This window comes from Eublepharis macularius, chromosome 6 (assembly GCF_028583425.1).
Source record: "Eublepharis macularius isolate TG4126 chromosome 6, MPM_Emac_v1.0, whole genome shotgun sequence".
Taxonomy (NCBI): Eukaryota; Metazoa; Chordata; class Lepidosauria; order Squamata; family Eublepharidae; genus Eublepharis; species Eublepharis macularius.
The window spans coordinates 89,412,831-89,434,565 of NC_072795.1; the positions used below are offsets into that span (position 1 = coordinate 89,412,831).

Sequence of the window (21,735 nt, forward strand, 5' to 3'; positions counted from 1 at the left end):
TAAGAATAAAATGGCTTTAATGTGATAGGACACAAACGATTCCTGTTGTGGAAGCTGGGAGCAGACCCTGCTCATAGAACAAAGCAATGATCCTGAAGTCTTCAACTTAAGCAGATTCAATCAAAAATATTAATATTCCTCTCATTATTCCTTTTCTTCCCCCTTCCCTTCTCTAAAAAAAACTCCCTCCTGAAACAGTTTTTCTTTTATATTAAAGGCATAGCTCTTTTATATGCTTTTGCATATCATGTTTAATTAGCCTCTTAGAGAAACTTTTCAAGATAGTGTCAGGTGCTCAGGATCACCTGTCATATTCAATACCCCCCTCCAGCTAAAGCTGATGAGGTGTTTCTGTTATTTGAATCCGGGGGTGAGAAACTGAGAATGAAAGGTGTTTGTTTCTGTTATAATCTCTTCCAAGACTGTAATCTCTTCTGAGCCTGGGAGCACTGTTCCCGCTAACCTGCACTGGTACGCTATGGCGCATGATTTTTTATAACTTAGCGCACAGCGGAAGAAACCTAGTGCACGCAGGGTTGCCCTGGGCCCTGCCTTCCTGAGGGCTTGGTGTGACTCTGGCCCTAGCACTGAGGAATTCCCTCTCTGGCCTCTCAGTCCTCGTGCTGGGAGCCAGAAAAGGAGGTGATGGTGGGCAGGCAGCCAAATGGCCTCCACTCCAAGTCCGCTGTGCTGTCCTTCCATCCCAGCGCTGAGAGATGGAGGAGGCAGCGGGGGTGATCAGGCTCCCGCACAGTTTCTCTACTGCACCTGCCACGGGGGTCCCTCTGTCCCGGTGCCAGGAGCTAGAGGAGGCAGCGATGGGCGGCCGCCCACACAGCCTCTCCGCTGCGGGGTCTCTCCATCCCAGTGTGGGGAGCTGGAGGAGGAGGAGGTGGCAGGCGGGCACCCACATGGTATTTGGAAAAATAATTGTTGGGGTGGGCAATGGTCTGTGCATTCTAACTACAGGACAGTGGCCCTGAACCTCTGCAGCATTTATACCACTGAACTTAGTCACCCACCCTATTACTGGGTGCAAGAGGGAGAGAACACAATACACAATCATGTATGAATGACTGTTGTTTTTAAGCGAGAGACAATACAAATTAGTTTGTAGTTTGTTTGTATGTTTGTAGACTGAAATTAATTTTTTTAATTTTTTTTAAAAAGGAGGCACGCTCACAACTTTAATACAAGTTATTGTTTCAGCTCATGGAGTAGATTTTTGGCTCACAACACTGCACAGCTTAGAGGGAACATTGCCTGGGAGCCTGCTTGACCTTGAGCAGTCCATGAATCACACAGCCTATTTTCCTGATTGCAAAGTTAGAGAACCATTAGGAGAAGTGGGGGGGGGGAGGAATTAGGAGTAGCCTTGGGGGACCTGTATCTGTATGACGCTTGTCTGTAGCTGCCAGTCCTAGCAAAGATGGCGTAAGTGTATGATACTGGCAATTTATCAATAAAGAACTTTTATTCATAAAGTAAAGTATTTTGAGAGTTGCCTGGCATCCTTACAGATAGTACTTTTAAAGAAATGTACTTTAAAATAATGTATCCAGCTTAAATAATGGGGGTCTCTGGTAAATGTGCACTTGAATACACATGACCTATGCCTGAAAATTAATTGGTCAAAGCAACAAATCCTAAACAAATATATTTTTCTGTGCTAATGCCACTTTACTCATGGCATGGAAGATTGCTTCCTAACAGTTATGTTTACATCTAGAAAAATGTTATGATGTTAGGAGGCTGTTAGGAGGCAGTCTTCCATGCCATAAGTAATGTGATCTCAACACAGAAAAAGATATATTTGTTTTGGATGTTTTAGGCCAATAGTTTTCAGGCATAGGCCATGGAGCTATAGTTTTGTCACTCACTAAAAGAGTCTATCGTTTTTATAGGAAGGATTTCTGCTTGGAGAAGTAAGACAAGAAGAGACCTTTAGTATTAGTGATTCTCAAATCAGCAACACTGAATTTCTGCAAGTTATCGGTAAGTAGTAATGTGTCCGCAGATCTGTAGATATTGCCTCCAGAATATGAGGCAAGATGTTTTTATACTGTTTTATGCTTCCATGTTTTTATTTATATGATATATATATATGATATACACAACCATATATATAGTTGTAATCTGCTCTGAGCCCACTTGCGGGGTGAGTGAACTATAAATCTAATTAAATAAATAGATAGATAAATAAGATCAACATTTCAGAGTGCTGTAACTGAGGACTATATACAGCAGAATAAAGCAGAAATTCTGAGGTGGCAGAGTGGGAAGTAGGTGAGGTATGCTGCATTTTTAATGCTCTCCCATGTAAAATCCTGTTCAGATAAAAAGGTCAGGGAGACAGCCTAGTCCTTCTCATGTTGTGCTGTTCTTTTTCTTCTTACAGGTAATTATTAGTTTAGGGAACTTTTGAAAACTCTGATCATATACCTGCTGTCTGAAGTGGTACTGTTTATTCTGCTACTTTAACATTCTGCCTTCTCATTACTACATCATTCTGTTGTATGTGTTGACCAGGGATTAGTGTGCCTTGGAGAACTTGACGATGGAGCTAAGTAGAGAGGAAGCAACCCTGGACTTGGTCTTGAATGTAGGTGGTGTTGAGAACAGTAATCAGTGATATTAAGGTCAGCGTTATTTATGTAACTGGAAGTTTGCCTAAAAAGCCCAATATGACCACATTTGATTTGAGAAGAGAAAGCTGAAACTGTATAATGCTGAAAAGGAGGGGTACACCAAATCTAAGCATCAGCCAGCATAGTTAACAAGGGAAGGCAAGAAGGCTTCATTTTAAAGGGTGAAATTCTTGCCCAAACAAGATGAATAAGCTCAAGTTCTATCAAACCCAAGGTAATTTGATGATAAGGCAGGTGAAAAAGAGAATATGAAGTGCATATTTAAAAAAAAAACCATGAAAACAGACAGTTTTATCAGAAGCAGGAAACCAGCCAGGGAACTGTTGGGGCCCTTGGGTAACAGAAGGACAAGAGAATTGCTAACAAAAGATGAGGACTGCTGAGAAACTGAATGATTTCTTTGTTGGGTTTCTCTATGTAGTTGCTTACAGTGGAGCTACTGTTTTTAGGATAGATGTCAGGAAGGTTGACTTAGGTACAGGTGACAAGTGACTAAATTCTGGTGCTAATGGACAAACTAAATACATGTAATTTGAATCTGGGTAAAGCGTTCCCTTAAGGAATTAAAATGTAAAATTGTTGATCTCTAAACAAAAATATGCAGCTTGTCACTAAGTTCAGCCCCCCTTCTAGAGTATACACAATGCCATTTTCTTTATAAAAGAATTCAGAGAAGATCCAGAAAACGATATGCCATTTAGTCTAATTTCTGTTCTAGGTAAATTGGTGAAAAGTGTTACTAACTGCATTGAGGAACCTGCACTATTGAGGAAGAATCAACATAGCTGCCATAAAATGAAATCCTGTCTCATCAGCCTTTGGTTGTTTTGAGACAAACATAATAGCAGTGATCCAGTAGACATTACATAATTGGTCATCTAAAAAACTCAGTCCCTCTCCAAAAGCTTCCAGATAAGCCATGGAGTTCCACAGGGCTAAGTAATAAGACTGGTGTTCATTAATAAATTATCTGGAATCCATAGATAATAGCAGAGCAGAGAAGTTTTCAGATGTCACAAAATTTAAAATGGTGAAAATAAAATTGAATAGCGAAGGGCTCCAAAAGAATCACTTCAGACTGTATGAATGGGCAGTGTGGCAAAGATGGCTCAATGTGAATAACTTTAAAGTTAAAAGAGACAAATTCATAGTGGATATGTCTATCGATGTCTATTAGCCACAATGACTGAATTGAACTTCCATGTTCAGAGGCAGTAGCTCTGTGAATACCAGCACAAAGAGGCAACAGCAGGAGGTTTCAGCGTCTGAAACTTGCTTGTTAGATTTTCTGGGCTGTATCTAGTTGGTCATTGTAAAACAGAATGCTCAACTAAATGGACCATCCATCTGATCAAGCTCCGCTTTCTAAGAAGGCAAGGTCATTAATTTTGTTTAATAAAACCATGCATGATGAGAATTGAAGAAAGAGTATATAAATTATATTGAGCAGGTATTTTTCATTAAGTGTTGTAAAGTTTCTCACTTTTACTTAATGGCTTGGACATCCATCTGGCAATTAGTCCTTTTCTACATCTGTCTCAGTAGTCTGTTCTTCTCTGCATCTGTCTTCGGTAGTATTTTTAAAACATACAGTGTTAAAGAGCTAAAAATGTTAATTAACTTTGGTTATATGAGAATTTGTGAATTACTAGCATCTTTGATAGTGATAGTACAAGTTGTATTGCTTGCTTACGTTTACTAGAAGTACTTATTGGTTGCTGAGTTCTTTGAAGAATAGGGAGGTTGTCAGTTTGATTCTGGTGCATTCTTAAAGGTGAAGTTCTGTGTGTTCTTCCTACCCCAACAGGATGCTTCTTGATTTGCCCTTGAGATGTTAACTAGTCCCAGGTGCATATTTGTAGATTTGTTTCTGTATAATAATTAAAGAAGCCAGGTCATGTGCATCCATGTGTATCTTGATACTGTGTTTTCCACTTCAGTAGTTCTCCAGCTGAACTGCAAACTATTACCCTATGTTTGGGCAGTTTAAAATATTATTCATTCTCTAAAGGGAACAAGGACTACTGAATTGGAAAAGCAGTAAAATCACTGGGGGCAGGCAGTCCTCACATGCATAGTGATAAATTGCAGACAGTGTATTGCACTTAATTCTGTTAAAATTGCTCTGTGAAAGCTCATTCTTCTTCTCTTACTTTGTACTGCATAAAAATGTGTTGTGGGTGAGGACAGGAAGACAAAACTTAGTATAGGATTATCTCCTTCCTAATGCTTCTCAGCTCACATTTTTTCAAAAACGTAAGACTTGTTTTTTTTAATGGTGATTTTATCTTTAGGTTTCATTCATATTTTTTAGGCTGTTATATTTTCTTGGTCCACAGACTGAGAATTTAATCTTGTTAGTCTTTAAGGTGACAATAGACTCAAATTTTGCTGTTCTCTGGCCTTGATCACCATTATTTGTGTGTCGAATGTACGTCTTTGGACAGCCTCAGACTCTGATTTTTTGTAAGGTACTTAGAGTTTTAGGCCTATATAAAATTAAGCAAATGAGAGGGCTCAATGAAAGTGTAATTCAGCATGTTTCAAATTTTACAAAATTGTGTACCCTTCTGATTTTTTCTTCCTACTATGGCTCAGTTCTAAAAAAAAAGTCCTGATGGCATTCTCTTAGCAGAACCTTGTTTTTCTACCTTCTCACTTTCTGCTCCAGTTCACTGCACATGTGTCCCTCCTAAGTCCTGGGGTCCCTTAAACAACAGAGGCAGAGAAACATCTAAAGATCCTACTCTCTTAGTTTTGGGGGAAATTCTAGTACTGAGCAATCTCATAAATATGAGGGCAGCATTTGTTCAGGAAAATAGAAGTCCTTATTTGCTAAGTCTCTGACACTTAGCACCTCTCCTATTTCTTCATTGGATTTCAACAACTAAAATATGCATTTTCTTTTTTCATTTTTTTCTTTTTTCTTTCATTATCAGAAGCAAACTGATCCCCTTATCAGAAGCTACTGATTGCATCTACTCCCCCTCCCCTCTCCGCCTATATATGTGACCAGTTTCTTCTTACCCTCCATGCATCTGATGAAGAGAACTGTGATTCTCGAAAGCTTATGCTACAGTAAAATTGGTTAGTCTTAAAGGTGCTACTGGACTCTTTTCTGTTTTTCTTTTTACAGAAATCCATAATCATGAGCCTTGTTCGAAACTGTTTAGGTAAGTTATTCTTGCCATATTTTTCCTGTACTTAATGTAGTTGGGATGAATCATGCTTGAAAGGCACATCTTACAATGTGTTAGTAAGATTTTTATGTTGACCAAAATGAGCTTCCAACCTAGTCTCATTTTTAATATTTTAATGTACTTTAACTAGTTCCTTAGAGGTTGTCCTACTAAGTAAGTGGTAGCAGTTGCACAGGGCAAAAGTGTATGCGGTTTCCTTGCCCTGAGTCTGTCCCCTTCTTTACAGAGGTGTGCATTTCCCTTTATATCTCTGCAATGGAAAGGAGCGGCTTTTCTAAAATGAAAGTTGGGAATTCAGAGAATCTGTTACTCATATGACAATTGCTGATTTAAAATAAAATAAGCCCCCTGGTGGCAGGGGGAGGAAATGGCTGCTGTGAGAACAGAAAATCGAAACTAATGCCCATGCTGATGTGGCACAAAGGAGGCAAAGGCCAAATGGCTGCACACAACCCAGATATTGAGCTAGAGCACTCCTCTGATGGTGGTACTTGCATGCAAGGTCCTGACCTGAGCACTGCATAGCCTTAAGATCTCCAGCATCTGCCTGCAGTGCAGCCAAGTTACCTCTCAGCCTATTTAGACTGATGCCTGGGAGGACAGCCTTGCTGGCTTGACGAGTTCACAAGGCGCAAGCTAGGTTCCAAGCTCCAGCTTCAAACTCTAGTTCCCCATGTCCTCTCAAGCCTTCAGCTCCAAGCTACAGCCCATCCACCAGCCCCTAGCCTTGCCAGCCTCAGGCCCAGAGGTAAGGTACTACTTTTGGGAAACCTGATTTGTCCAAGCTGCAAAGAGCAGGAGAAGAACTGTTCTAGACATGACCCAGTCCTTTTATACCTGGGCAATCGGGGGACAGCACAATCTCTCCTAACGCCACAAGTTTTAATTTTATTTTGGGGAACAGTATGAAGGGACGGTGTAAGCCATTACTTGTAGGAGAGGAAGGAAAAACAAGGAAGGATTTCATACACATAGGAGAATGCAAAACAGAGCTAAACTAATACAGAAACAATTAGATTAACCTGTACCATAGCTTAATGACTTACAGTTTTCACAGCTCCTTAGTAATGGCCTGGCATGGGCCTATTCAGCAAGGGACTTCTACTTCCAGTGAAGTTTGTCCAAACTCTAGTGTAGGTAACAGACACGCAAACAAGATTTCCAAGCATCATTTCCCCAAAAACTAGATGAGAAAGATTCATTGGTTGGATCCCGCCAGCAGTAGAACATGAACGGATTTTCCCAAAATTCTTCACCTTCTAGCAATCTCTTTTTATCCCAGAAAGCTGATTCCTGGAGTCATGGGATCTGCGAGGACAAAATGCCATGGAAGGTGGGGGTGGGGACTGCAGTGAGGATGAGGCAGGAGCAAATTCATTGATGGTTAAGTGTTTCCAAGAGATAATCTTTGCAGTTTAGCTGTGTATCTTTTATTGATGGAAATTGTGGTAGTGGTAGTAACAGTAGTAGTTTTGTTTTAAAGAGGCCACAGTTTTCATTATTTGGTTGTCTAAATATCCCACAATTTTCTGTGGTTTCTGTTACGTACACATGCTGAAGTGATTGAGCAGTCTGTTCAACCTATATACACATCCATGAAAAGAATGTTGTCCCATTATATATGATTATGATATATGTCAAGCTTCTGGTTTTTTTTCTTTTCTAAGCTTTTATGACTATGCGGGCAAAGTCAATGAAGAGAACTTGGACCAGATTCTCAAAGATCGGAGAAAAGTAAGATTGTGTCTTTAAAATTGTTCCTTTTTCTTGTATAAGGAATAAAACATGCTGCAAGAAAAAATTCTTCTTAATGTTGGTTGTTCTTGATGAATCATAAGGGAATGACTGAAAGTCTTAAATACTTCAAAACTTTACTGGTCTTATCTGCAGTCCCTGTGACTAATCTTAATTTTGAGAGGAGGTGTTCAGGCGGCTTTAGGATGTATGCGAAGGAAAGATGAGGCATAAAATGCTCTATTATACTTTCTCAGTGTTGACTCATTGCAGCAGAAACAGGCAGTTTATTATTTAGGAAATTGCTATTTCTTCAGTATAAATAAATCCGCAAAAGTAGGAGGTAAACAGCATTCCTCAACACTTTTAATTTATAACAGTAAAATTGTAGTAAATGTAATCCGCAGTTTATCTCTAGTAACAGCATTGCTAATAGAAACATGGAATACTGGATTCCAGCACATACAAAGATTCAAGCCCTGCCAGAAAGGACAGCCATGGCAGTGCACTTAAACAGGCTAATCACCCAAAGCTGGGCATCGCAGATGGCAACAAGTTCCCAAATATGGAGCCACCAAGCTAAAGAGTTTATAAGCCTTTCAAGCAAATCTTGACGCCAAGTGAAAGAGTGCCTTCAGTGAAAAGAGATCCAGATAGGAAGAAAGCACTGTCTCTTAGGCATAATGAACCCAGATCATATAGGGATTTAAAAATAAGAACTGGAACCTGGAATTTAAAGAGGTAGCTAGTGGCTCTCCTGCAGAATAGGAGCTGTATGCTCACCTATATTCATCGTTGGTATTACTAACTGCCTTGTTCTGATCTAAAATGTTCAAGTGCAGTCCCCCAGTGGCTCATTATTGGAGAATGCCTGAGACATAGACAAAATCTCTGTTCTCTAAGAAGTCAAAGCTGTTATAAAAGCCAAAATAGTGTGCTGAAGGTTAAAGCTCCTGCCTTAGGGTCGAGATTCATGAGAAGTGCCATTTAAGTGGAGGAGGTTTCACACTTGAAAGTGTGACCCTCATTCAGAACAAACAAATCTACTACTTTTCCAGGTCTGGGACTGTGTTCAATTCCATCTTGTCTTGAGTGAATTTCAAATAATTAGCAAGCTGAAAAGCAAATATGCTGCTTATCTTTCAGTAGAAAGGAAAACTAGGAATGAGCGTGGTTAGTGTGTGGACTTTCTGGATAATCTCTCCTTGGGGTTGAATGGAGATATTAAAAAGCATGGAGAGTAGATGGAGCCCTTTATAACCTCACAAGAGTTTCCACAGGGAAGCCCAACAATCTCCAAGCACCAAGATCTGTAAATCTGCTTTGATATAGGAATAAAGCCACTGCAGAGTAACCTGTCCAGTCAATCCAGGAGGTTACCAGAGTCAGTGCAATCAGAATTTGCTAAGTGACTCAGGAGAATCAACAGTCCTGATTGTTGTCTAGTGAAGGCTATTGGCCAAGGCAACTGTCTTTAATTTTGAACCCTGGCCCAAAGCCCACTTCACATGGTTGTGACAAGGGCCCTTCTGAAGTAAAAGTTTAAGCTAACATAAGAAGGAGCTGTAATAAAGGTCCAACAAGGGTATTCAGTCTGGGACTGAGAACTAGCAAAACAGCTGGATTTATAGCAGTCCAGCATAATCTGGCTGTGTCGGTTTCCCAGGATGAACCTCAGCTAGATTTGATCCGGGCAGCTGGATTCTGCTGGATGGAATTATCCGGGTGTTGGCAGTCACCACAGGCAGCCACAGCAGAGCTGGGCAGCTCAGAGTGAGGGGGCAGTGATGTGAATGGAACCAGGCGCCTTTGAATGGAGCCTGGCTCTGTGTTACTGGAGGAAAGCAGCCAAGGCTGGAGGGCAGGAGAGGAGGCAGCAGACAGAGGGGATTCTCCTCCTTCCACCCAAGCTTCAAAAGAGCCCTTTAAGCCACTGCCGACCCTTTTAAACTCCATGGCTTAACAAACTACCTCCCCCTTTCTTCAGTAAAGGGATTCTCAGAATTCTCTCATTTGACATAAAGATTCTCAAGTTTGACATTGGTTCCCTTGCTGCAGTTTGGTTCAGTTGGGCTTTGTTGGTTAAGCTTGCAAGAGAGTTAATGTCGAATAAGAGAATCTCAAGTTGGTGTGGGGGGGGGGTGACAAACTGCTGAAGTTAACAGCCTTGGAAATGTTTCCTCCTAGGAAACAATGGAGATTGGCTGGGATTAGCGTGACCGGGGCCTATTAAACTAAACCACGGGGTTCAATCCTCCTGAAATTTGGCGGGTCTTTAATGGACTGTCAGGCGTAGGTTCCCTGCTAATTTGGTGGAGTTTGCTTTAAAAATGCCCATCCAGCCCCTAGACATTTTTCCCCATAGGGAATAGCTGCTGGTTAAATCCAGGATTCTCTAACCTGGATCAGAGAATCTGACTTGAATTTGAGGGATGCTAGATTTTTTAATCCTTGAAACCTGGACCCGAATTGCCGGGATTTTTTGTGTGCACATCCCTAGTTACAACATACAACTCATTTTGGCTGAGAATTTTGCAATACAAAAGAAAAGGAGAAAAGCTAGATAGACTTGATCGTAAGGCCATCTAACTCTGAAAAAGTCATTTGTCTTCTTCTCTTCCCCCATCCCTGTGCATCATTAGTTCAGTCCATGTACATAAAGAAAAACATTCCGTTACTGAGTCCCCTCGAATTCTTTGGTATAAGTCTTCCATCTGATTATCTGCCATAAGTTATAACCTTGTCACATGTATATCACTGTTATGCAGTACACGTAGCTGTTAGAGATCATACCACAAATTAAAATACTCTGGCCAATTTAGCACAGAACGCTGCTTATACAGAATGGAAGCATGTAATATTATAGAGTCAAAAGAAATTCAGTTTTACATGTATAAATGGCAAGCTGCTTTAACTATTTCTATGGAAAGGTGGTAGAACTCAGGAAATTGAACTGACAAAATATTAGATTTGGTTAAGGTTCAGCAACCTTTTTTAACTCTCAGTTCAGGCACTCTGAATCTGGGCAGGAAAGGGATCTCGATTTGAGGGAAGGGGTTAGATCACACTTATTATCTGATTATTTTGTTAATCACTTCTGAATTTTGCTGTAGGCCTCCCTGGATAGCTGGACATAAATTCCTTTCCTCCCCACCAATAAGAAGAGACTCCCTCCCCCCCCAAATATCATTGCATATTACTTCCTTGTTCCTTTTTCTTTGTAAACTTTGCTTGCAATTCCTCATGTATCGAGGTAGCTATTGAACTGTATGCAATACCAACACTATGTCATGCAGTTCATCTTCCCTAGATGTTGGGTTTTACCAACTTTTACTTTGCTTACATTGCGTATAGATTTTTTACTATCTTCTGTGCCATGAATCTGCAAACCTTAAAAGCTGACCAAGCATTACACAATTCTATTTTAGAAGTTTTCCACTTAGTAGCTAGGGATGAAAACTAAACTTTCGCCACCCAGAGAGGCCTTGAGCAAAATAATATTATTTTAAACCAGCTAAACACAGTTTCAAATTGACTTCCATTTCTTCCCCTTGTCTTAACATCCTCTTTTAAATATCATCCCTGTCCCTGACTCCTTAGGCCTCTTTGCCTTTTTTAAATGTGTTAGAATGGCAGCCAGGAAGAACTAAAAGGCCAAGGAAACACAAGAAGCTTCTCGTCTCAGTTCAGCAACCCCCAGCTGGCACTTCTTGTGTTTACAATTCTAGATACAACACAACTGAGAGATTTTAGGTTCAAGTTCAGTTCCAGTTCACTGAAAAAAAAATTCTCTGAACCAAATTGTGGTGTTTCAGCTTGACTCCCTGGTAAAAACATTTTATAAATACACAAAATGTGCTCTGCCAGCTGCTGCATGTGGTGGCTGCAAATTGTTTCCTGATGCAGTTACTTCTGTGTAACAAGCCATTTGTCTGCAGAGAAGCTGTCAGAGATGGCAAAGAAGTGTAATGTCTATTTGTACTGAAGTGCAAAGCTTTTCCACAAGGTGAGTTCTCACAAAAGGTGGGGTTAGTGAGGAAGCCTGATTTGTTCTAGAGGAAACGAATAGAGATGACAAGAAACAAGACGAGTTTGAAGGAGCTCCTGAAGAAGAAAATTGTTGTTGTTGCTAGGTTCCCTTTTACCATTTACATCTTTTTTCTCTTAATAATTTCTTTTTATTCAGACAAACTAATGAAAAGGCACAAACATGAGGCATATGTTTACATGACATTATAACAAGCATATACATTGAAAGAGTAGGAATATGTTCTCTTTCTGCTACACAGAAAGCTCTTGATCTTTTATATATACAAAGTTGAACAATTTGATGTCCTAAGGTACAAAAAGATCATTTGTAAAATTATTTTGCACTAAGTTCTGTTATTCCCCCACCCCTTCAGCCGCATTTTACTATGTAGTCCAAGCCCCTAGAACCGTTTTCAAGTAATGATCTGGGCAGCAGTCTCCCGACTCCAGACATCACCTCAGAAAGTATAGACTATGGTGCTTTTACATTGACACAATGGGTATAAACACAAATAATAGACTTTGATCCTCTCGGGCTTGCCAGCATCCCGCTAGAATCAAAATATTGACCACCACTGCACTGTCTTACCCTTATTCTGATCACGCCATCTCACTTTCTCCTTTCAATTAGTATGATCTTTTAAAAAAAACTTTAAAAAAAGAAGCGACTGACATGATAGCCTAAAAAGTAACTTTCCCTAGATTTCCCATCCTATTTTATGTACAGACAAAAAGTTAAAAGAAGTAAAAGTTATGTGTAGTTTTTATTTTTTAAATATGACCATTCACAGGGATAAGGAGGGAATCTCCCCTGCACTGGACAGATTAGATGGTCACCAGGAACCCCCCATTTACATCTTCACATATTTTCTTCCCTTCTAGATCTGGCCAGCTTAGCTACAGTGATTCTTGTATACCTTGCTGCCTGTGGAGTTCCCCTTCAATTTGTGCAAGCGGTATCATCTTGCCTGTTAATAGTTATAGGGCCTTTGCCTGCATATGATACCAGTTCTAAAGTATCTGTACTGGCTGCCTGTTTGTTTCTGGGCACAATTCACAGTGCTGATTCTTAGCTTTAAAGCTGTTACTGACTTGGGACCAACATTTTTGAAGGTCTGCCTCTTTCTTTATATACCTGTCTGCCAGCATAGGTCCACACTATAGAACCGCCCTTGTCTGAGCTTCCTTTTTGTATAGTTTGTGTATCATTAGCAAGAGCTTTCAGTTACAGTGTCTGATCTCAGGCAATGTGCCTGAGAAGATTCAAAGGTACCTTTCTTAGGGGATGTTCTGTAAAATGATCTTTTTCTAGAGAGCTTTTGCAGCTGATGTCCTGTGAATAACACTGAAGATAGTGTGTTTGGACAATCGAAAGTGGTTTTAGTATCTTATTATGATATTTAATTGTGTGTTTAAATGGATTATAAGCAACTTCAAACAAAAAATGAGCTAAACATTTTAAATAAGTTTTACAACAGATGGTTGCCACGAGGAATAAGAAAAAGCAATCTCTCTCTGTTAGTGTGTATTGTCTCACCACTATCCCACGCCAGCCCACATATCTAGCTTTCTGATGCTGCAATCCTAAACATACTTTCTAGGTAGTAAGCACATTGAAGTCAATGGGATTGACTTGAGTATGCATGCTTAGAGTTGCACTGCATTTGTGTACTATTTCTGATCTAAACTGATATGCATTGAATTTTTAGTTTTGAAGATAAACAGGTTGAATTACTGGTAGTAGTAAAGACTTGGAAGAAGAAAATATTTGAGTTATTGTGAATTCTGACATGCAATTTGAATTGAATGTATTCCTAGTAGTCTAAGCAGGGTGATGGTTATTTACTTTATTATTGCATTATTATTATTTGTCGAATTATGTATATTTTCCCTATAGAAACCCTATTATATTATGACTTTTTCCTCTCTTGTTTTTTTTCTGTTTCTGCCTTGAAATCTCTGGAGACAGTGTCCTTTATATAAATGTCAAAGTACTTCCATGTACTGTCGAAGATCGCACTCTAGAGATCTTTAACAGTACATGTACATACCTAGTACAACCTAAAAATGCATACCAGAGGCTATGCATGAACACCCCAAGTTCTCCTCTGTCTTCTCCTTTTCTTGGTGAGAAAGAGATAGCAGTACATGCAAATGGCTCTGTGGCTTATCAGTATGCTCTTGTGGTTTGGTAGCAGAAAGAAGCAGCTGCTGAATTGGCTGGAGGACACAGTTACATGTGTGCATATGGATTTTGCTTGTTGGGATCTGGAACCCACAAAATGGATCCAGAGAACAGTATATGGATTTTGCTTGTTGGGATCTGGAGCCCACAAATTGGATCCAAAGAACAATATATGACTAGTTCCATGCTCCCAAGGAAATGCTAGACTTCTCTTTCTCAAAAAGCTATATAGCGGACTAGTAAAACAAAGGCAACTTTCATGAGTATTTTGGGATATTGATTGGTGGAATCAACCCTTCAAAATAAAATGTCAAGTTAGGTACACCTATATGGGTTTAAGCCTGACTTGAGCAAAACAGTTGGTATTCAAAGAGCTACAGTAAGAATTATATAGAAGCATGTGAATGAATGTTAATTCTTTAATAATTAGCAAAACGGCAGGGTGATTTTCGAAAAACCTATTTCTAAACATGCAAAATGTTAGTTATCTTTATATGTCTTTATTCTGCCCACATTTAGAAGATGAGTGGCAGGCAACTGCAGACGCATTTCTAAAATGAAGGCATCACAAAATGTAATCCGTTATGTATGGGATTATAGATAATGTGAGGGGATGCTATTTTATATAGACTACAAGTGTTACCTTAAATGTGAGATGTTGCATGTAGAAAATTCCACTATTTTTGTAAACAGAATAATTATCTTTAAAAATACTGCCATCGTGCTGGGTTTGTTCGCTATATTGGCTGTACTTTTTAAAGTGTTAACAGATAAAACCATCTTTATCCTTCAGTTTCAGTTAATACTTTATCTTCTCCTTTATTGTAGAATGTTATTGGATGGTACAGATTTAGGAGAAACACTCAGCAACAAATGTCATATAGAGAGCACATCATCCATAAACAGCTGACACAGATTCTTGGAGTGCCTGACCTTGTCTTCCTTCTCTTCAGTTTCATCTCCACAGCAAATAATTCAACACATGCTTTAGAATATGTGCTCTTTAGACCAAACCGAAGGTAATTCCTTGCAATAAAGTTTTTAAAGCTTTCTTCCATATTGGACTTCATAGATGAAGGTCAAGTGAGTGCCTTCTTCCTCTTAATTGTTGAGAATGTTCAAAACTGCTATTGGTTGTCTCAACTTAATATAGTTTAAGTGCTTAGATTAAGATATTGCAGATGAATGACTTTGGACAGACAAAATCAGAACTATGTGTTGGGCTTTGGTGTTTCCTAAAATAGCAACTTCAGCCTAAGTTACATCGAGAAAATTCTGGGTAAATTTTATAGCACCATGTTGTGATAACCCTCCAGAAATATTTTTAAAACAAGATACACTGAAATGCTGCTGCTGGTTGAATTCCACTGAGCCTCATACTCATATATGCTGCTTTATTATTGGCATATATGTTAGTCTACCAGTCTGGCCTTTTGCTAAAGTCTTTCTTTTCAGACCTCTGTTCAACTTCACAGGAAGACTCAATGATTCACAATCACATAGAAGTTCTTTGTGACGTTTTAAATAGTAACCAATCCTTCCTCTAACATAATTGTCTTTCAGTAGAGTATGGTGTAATGGCAGTTGGAAAGAATAGTTAGAATAGTGAAGTTCTGCAAAAATCTGAACTAAAACATAGGTATATCCTTGTCCATCATCATTTCTTCTATGCAGTCCCGCATGCAACTGCATAGGTCAGCCACAGACATTCTAAAAGCTTCTGACAGTGCAAGCTATTTGTCACCGTTTCCCGCCCAAAATGCTTCCATCTTTTCTTCATTTGCTGCTGCTGAAGGACTTCCTCTCTCTTCTTCCCTTTTATCTCCTGTTAAAAGAAATGTTAAATTGCTGTTTCTGTAGGGTTTTTTGCCTCTCTCTGTTTCTATATTTGGCTCCATGGCTTCAAAGGCCTTGTTGTTAAAATATTCCAAATGTGGAACCAAGATGACCCATCAAGGAAGAAAAAAAAGGGGGGGGACCCCACAAACTCAACCCAAACAAGCAGGAGAACAAAAGGGGTTAAGTAACAACCTAAAAGTATATATTCTAGCACTTTAGAATGGACTATATTATATTAAAAAAATTTCCTCCCCCCTTCTTTTGTTACAGCTCTAGATAAAACACCAGGAGCATTGCATGATTGGTTTCCATATGTGTGGGTGTGTTTGATCATAAATTGTTTACACTTGACCACTGATGAAGGCCTAAGGGCTGAAACGTGTCTGGTCAGTTTTGTACTGTACCTTGGTCTATTTGTGTTGGTCATTGCACTGTACCATCATCTGTATTTTGAGATGTTTTAGCAAGTTTTAGTATATATATGTAGCCTGCCATTCAGGCCTTATGTTTTAAACTTGTTTTTATTCGCATTGGTGCACATCTATAATAAATACTTTTTAATATTTAATATATGTACACACACACACACACTCTTTTAGGTTGTTACTTAACCCCTTTTGTTCCCCCACCAAGATGACCCAGACAGCTGGCCATGATGCTACTCTCTAATGTGGGACTGCACATATGACATGACGAAAACACGGTCGCACTGACTTGTAACTGATTTTCATCAAGTGTTCTCCTGTTCAGGCACATATCCCTGCCTCCATCCCTGTGTATAAGTTCTTTGGAAATTTCCTTTGGATCTAATTCTCCAGTGGCAGCTTCACAACTGAGGGAAGAAGGCGCTTTCCCCCTTTTATAGGCACTTTGGGTGAGAAATGCACCAAACTCCTTGCATTGTCAGGAGCCTTTAGAATGTCTGCAGCTAGCCTGTCCATGTGCAGTTCCCACACTTCTGTGTGCCTGCGCAGAAGACTGCTTGAATATCAGTTACATATATGTGCAACCATGTTTTTCTCAACTCACTTTTTGTTTACAAAATGCAAATAAGGTAATTGATTCTGAGGGCTGATATGGGCTCACTGTACATCAAACTGCAAGCTTTAATTAGTTCAGTCCATGTATTCGTCAGCTTAAGCTTTTGTTAACAGGTGGATTACTTTAATCAGTATAGCTCAGAGAATGATCCTTTGGGCTACTTTGATTCTTTTGTGTTTGGGAGTGGGGAAAGAAGAGACCGTCTTCGCAATTTAGTAAACAAGATAGCATTCTCTGTGGGTAACAGTAAAGTAACTTGCATTCCTTCAATATCTCAAGAGTGTACGTATTGATAATAAGAAAATTTAAATTGATTAAATTAAGACATATTATTGATGGGTAGATCTTGAAGGACATTGTACTCCCCACTTTCGATGGAGTTCATTTCACCCTTCCAGACTCGGTTAAGAGCCTAGGGGTTATACTGGTTCCAGCGTTATTACTAGAAAAACAAGATAGGGCAGCGGCAAAAAATGCTTTCTACAACCTCACTCTAGCCTGGAAGATGGCTTCTTATCTTGACACGGCTGACCTGGCCACTTGGATCCATGCTATGGTAACATCAAGGTTGGAGTATTGTAATTATCTATACATAGGTTTCCCATCTAAGTTAACTAGGAGGCTCCAATTAGTGCAAAATGCTGCAGCTTGACTGTCATCAGGAGGGAGCAGGAGCATGAACATCACTCTCATCCTATAGTCGCTCCACTGGCTACCCATCAGTTACCGTGCTCAGTTCAGGGTATTAGTTATTACATACAAAGTTCTTGATGGCTTTGGTCTGGCATACCTACAGGACCTCCCTATGTTTTTCCACAGCAGCTTCACTCATCTGAACAGGGTCTCCTGCAGGTGCCAGGCTGTGCACGGGTGAAGTCAGCAGCAGTCCGTGCACAGGCTTTCTCTGTGGTGGCCCCTATCCTGTGGATAGCCCTCAAATGGGAGGGCTGTATTGTAGGGATGGGGTCTCAGATGCTTTACTAATGAGTTAGGGACCATAGACTTCATCGCTGTATTACCTTACATATTATCTGCTGCTTTAAATATGTGCTGCTATGTATAACCAGTGCTCCATGTTGTTTAATGTTAGTCCTAGAATTGATTATGTTCTGCTTCAGTATTTTTTCTACTCTGTATTGGATTCTTGCTAATACTATGTCTTTTAAACTTCTATCTATTTACCCTATGACATTATTTATGGAAATGTCCTTGATACTGTATTGAAATGTACTTGATACTGATTGTACTAATCTCGTACTGTGTAATCCACCTTGAGTCTCAGTGAGAAAGGTGGACAATAAATAAATAAATAAATAGACTGTCTTATGAGGAGAATATTTTGGAACCTTGCAAACTTCACAAAGCTTAACAATTCCTCTCAAACTTTTTCCCAGGTATAATCAAAGGGTGTCACTTACTATTCCTAATCTAGGCAACACAAGTCAGCAGGAATACAAGATCTCTTCAGTGCCAAATACTTCTCAAAATTATGCCAAAGTTATTAAAGAGCATGGGTAAGCATCCCTTTAATATGCCAATATGTCTGAAATTAGCAAGCAAATAACTTAAGAAATGAATAATAACTGATAAAGTGGAGTTCTTTTCATTGTGTTCTACTTTCCTGTGTTTTAATAGTAGAAAAACAAGTTCAGTAAAACAGAGGTAGAATGACTAGTGTTAGAAGATCTGTGTTGTGTTCTTTCTGAGGCTTTTGCATACTATCTTGATATATCATGCTTAGAATTTGTCATTGCAATAAAATTGCTGTAGTAACAGTAATTGAACAAGGTAACTTTTATGTTCGCTGCTTTACAGAGAAAGTATTTACTGATTAATCATTTAAATGACACGCTGAGCAAAAATCGCTTTTGGTCTTCAAAGACCTTCCACTGTTCAGGTAGTGTTGGCTCTTTGAATATGACTCGGTGAGAAGTGTTTATTGTTGCAAACTTAATAAGAGTTGCCTCTAACAGGCAAAACAGCTTACAGTAGAATTTGATTATTGTGATTTTCCTAACTACTTATTTCTGCACATTTTTAGTACTGATTTTTTTGATAAAGATGGCGTTATGAAGGACATCAGGGCTATATATCAGGTTTATAATGCACTTCAAGAAAAAGTACAGGTAATTCCTTTTATTGTAATACTAACATCAACATTTTATTGTAACAGTTTTTGTGTTTATATACAGCTGCAAGAAAACCAGCTTCCTTTGAAATTTAAAATGTCTAACTTTTTATGGTTAATTATGTTTTAGACCACTTGAACTCATAGATTGAAAATTGCTGGTGTAAGCCTTGTAGCTAATAGTTGTCTGCTGCCTTGCCTGTTAAGGCTGAACCAACCATAGAGATAATGAGAGTAGAATAAGTTGTTGAGTCCAGTTGGCATTTCCAGCTGTCTGAAAAGAAGACTGGATCTTTGCAGCTCTATTCCAGTGCAGATGTTCCTTCCATAGATTTGATTGTCATATTAGGGCTCTCGTATATAATGCATTAAAGCTCTTTATGCATTAAATATTTGATGAGGGCATCTTAATCTCTACTGCAAATGGAAAGCTCTCTTATCCATCCCTTCCCCTTCAGCAGTTAAGCTCCACACAGTTCTCTCTCATTATTATAAGACTCATTTGAAAACCCCAAACTGTGCCTGAACCTTGGTTTGTGGCATTATGGATTGAGCAGTTAGCAGTGAATCTGCCCTCTCCATTTCCTACTGTTGCCACTAAATCCCCCAAGGGAGTGAGAAGCCCAGGGAAGGCCTCTTGTGTGCCGTGATGCTCACTTTCAGGATATATTAGGGGTCAACCATTTCGATTTTTAGCTGAGCCATAGCGATGAACATCTGCAGGAAGTCTACCTGGTTGTCCCTGAGCTTGCTATGGTTTCTCAGCAATTAAGAAGATTCTTACTGGCACATATATGAGTCTTTTTATTAGAACTCTTTCCTTCCAACTAATAGGTGGGTAAACTGTTGTGGAGTTTCAATCCCATTATTAGTTTCTGTATCTCTAGTGGTTCTCTTGCATATCGCATCTTTGCTGAAAAGCAATACTAAGTATTACTAGTATTGCTGAAAAGCATTACTAAGTGTTTATGCTCGCTTGATATTTGATACAAATTGAAGGAAATGCCAGTCTTCCAGGAAAACATCCACTGGTATTTCTAGAAATGGGTCCTTGCCATATGTAGATTTTCATGCGGCTTTCTGGATCCTATCCGCACTTGTTTATCTGCCCTCTTGCTTTATTATTTATTATGCTTTATGATTTATTGTGTCTCTGTTGGGTTTGGCACATTCGTCTGCAATATTAAATACACTGCATTTAACTTCAATAACAGAACTTGTTGAAAAGAGTATAACAGTCAAGTAATGACTGTTTCTTTCATTTTACAATTAGGTTTGCAAACCTATAGATATAAGCACACTTCTTCTAAATTGTATCTGAGTAGTCAGTCACCTTGGCTACTCGTATTTAGTTGCTGCAGTGTGAATAAGCTTTTACTCTAACAATTACAGTGGCAGATCTTCCTCATTAGTCCCAAATGTCCACTTAAATCCTTAATGCTCTAGTTTGCCAGAACTGATGTTCAGCCAAGTGGCTTGCAGCTATTCTCATGCCCTTTGAGATATAGTACTACAGGCTGTAGGTGACCCTGGACCTCTGTTCATTCATTTGTTTGACCCTTCTGCAAAATCTGTATACTGCAGATTCAAGCATTAAGTAAGTATTCTCAGAAAAATATTCTAGACAGACAGGCATATAGACAGACATATTTATTGTATGTGGCCATAGGCTTTTACTAGTTAAAAACATTTACAGTTCTAAAATTTCTGAAATTAACAAGAAAAATATTCTAAAAGATAGTGGTGGGAGAGAGAGAGAATATATAATCACTTATTTTCAGGATGGCTTACTTTCTTGTGTTGAATGTAGTTTCTGTTTGGTGATGTGTGGAACCAAAGCTTGACAGTAGTTTTCATAAATATGTTGTTCCCCTACTGTTAAGAGAATGGCTGCAGTGGGAGCTATGTCAGTTTTCTTTATATCCTACAGCAATTGAAGTTTGGACACAATCTACATAGGCTGACATCTCCCTGATTTTAACATTGCATATCTAATAAGATTGCTCAACCATGAGTTAAACTAACCTTGTTGTGTTTCTCCCAGGCAGTATGTATAGACTTAGAGAAAAGTGAACGCACTGTTGAATCTTTCCAGGCAGAGGTGAATAAGCTAAAAAGGCAAATCTCAGAAAGAAAAAACGAAAAGGAGCAAGAAATAAGTAAGCCCCTTCTGCAAATATCTTCTATCTGGCTTGGAAAATTGATGTAACTGTATGCACCACACCATAGTGCTCTGTTCACAAATCTAAATCTCTTCTGATTGATCTCTTTATTTTAGAAGATAATATAAATATAAATACAAAATACCCAGTTTTGAGTGAGTAGTCTTGACATGTTTACTTCAGATTCTGGATATGTGGTATGTATCTGATAAAAAGGCAATTCAAGACATACTAAGAAAGGGGAAGGATCAAACTGCATATTATGATTAGACTGGGAATGGGAAACATTCATATGACATACATAAGCATGCAAGTTGTTAAAGTTAAATGTTTGCCCTCTCCCTCAAATAGTTTTCAAAGAGAGATTTCTCTTCTACTCTCGCTCCCACTGTTCCAGCTCCAAGTATCTCAGGTCTTATCTTCTCTAGCTACCATAACTGGGCAGTGGTAAAAGAAGATACTTCAGCCAAGTACCATCTACTTTAGCTCTCCACATAACTGCTATTAGAAAAGAGGCAGGAGGTGGTTGATGCTTCTCACTTGGCTGGAATAATCACAGCACAAGCAGAAAAAACAAGTGCCTAATAAAGAGCAGTAATGTAGGGAATGAGATGGGGATACACAGATTGAAACATGGTCAGAGTTGCTGAATAGACCAAAAAAACCTGTATGTAACTCTGTGTGTGTGTGTACGCATGCGCACATGTGCGTGCATGCTGTAAGCTCTTCTACAGCTATGGTAATGTGTTTTGATTGGTTTTCCCCTCAG

General features: G+C 39.1%; 1 protein-coding gene across 1 annotated transcript in view; it reads left to right on the forward strand.

Moving 5' to 3' along the window:
* ABRAXAS2 (abraxas 2, BRISC complex subunit) overlaps positions 1-21,735 on the forward strand; it is a 32,994-nt gene that overhangs the window by 5,540 nt on the left and 5,719 nt on the right. Inside the window, exons 2-8 of the mRNA XM_054984232.1 lie at positions 1,905-1,995; positions 5,785-5,821; positions 7,516-7,582; positions 14,625-14,815; positions 18,071-18,190; positions 18,718-18,802; positions 20,849-20,963. Of these exons, the coding sequence (XP_054840207.1) occupies positions 1,905-1,995; positions 5,785-5,821; positions 7,516-7,582; positions 14,625-14,815; positions 18,071-18,190; positions 18,718-18,802; positions 20,849-20,963 (706 nt within the window). The remainder of the gene's footprint in view (positions 1-1,904; positions 1,996-5,784; positions 5,822-7,515; positions 7,583-14,624; positions 14,816-18,070; positions 18,191-18,717; positions 18,803-20,848; positions 20,964-21,735) is intronic.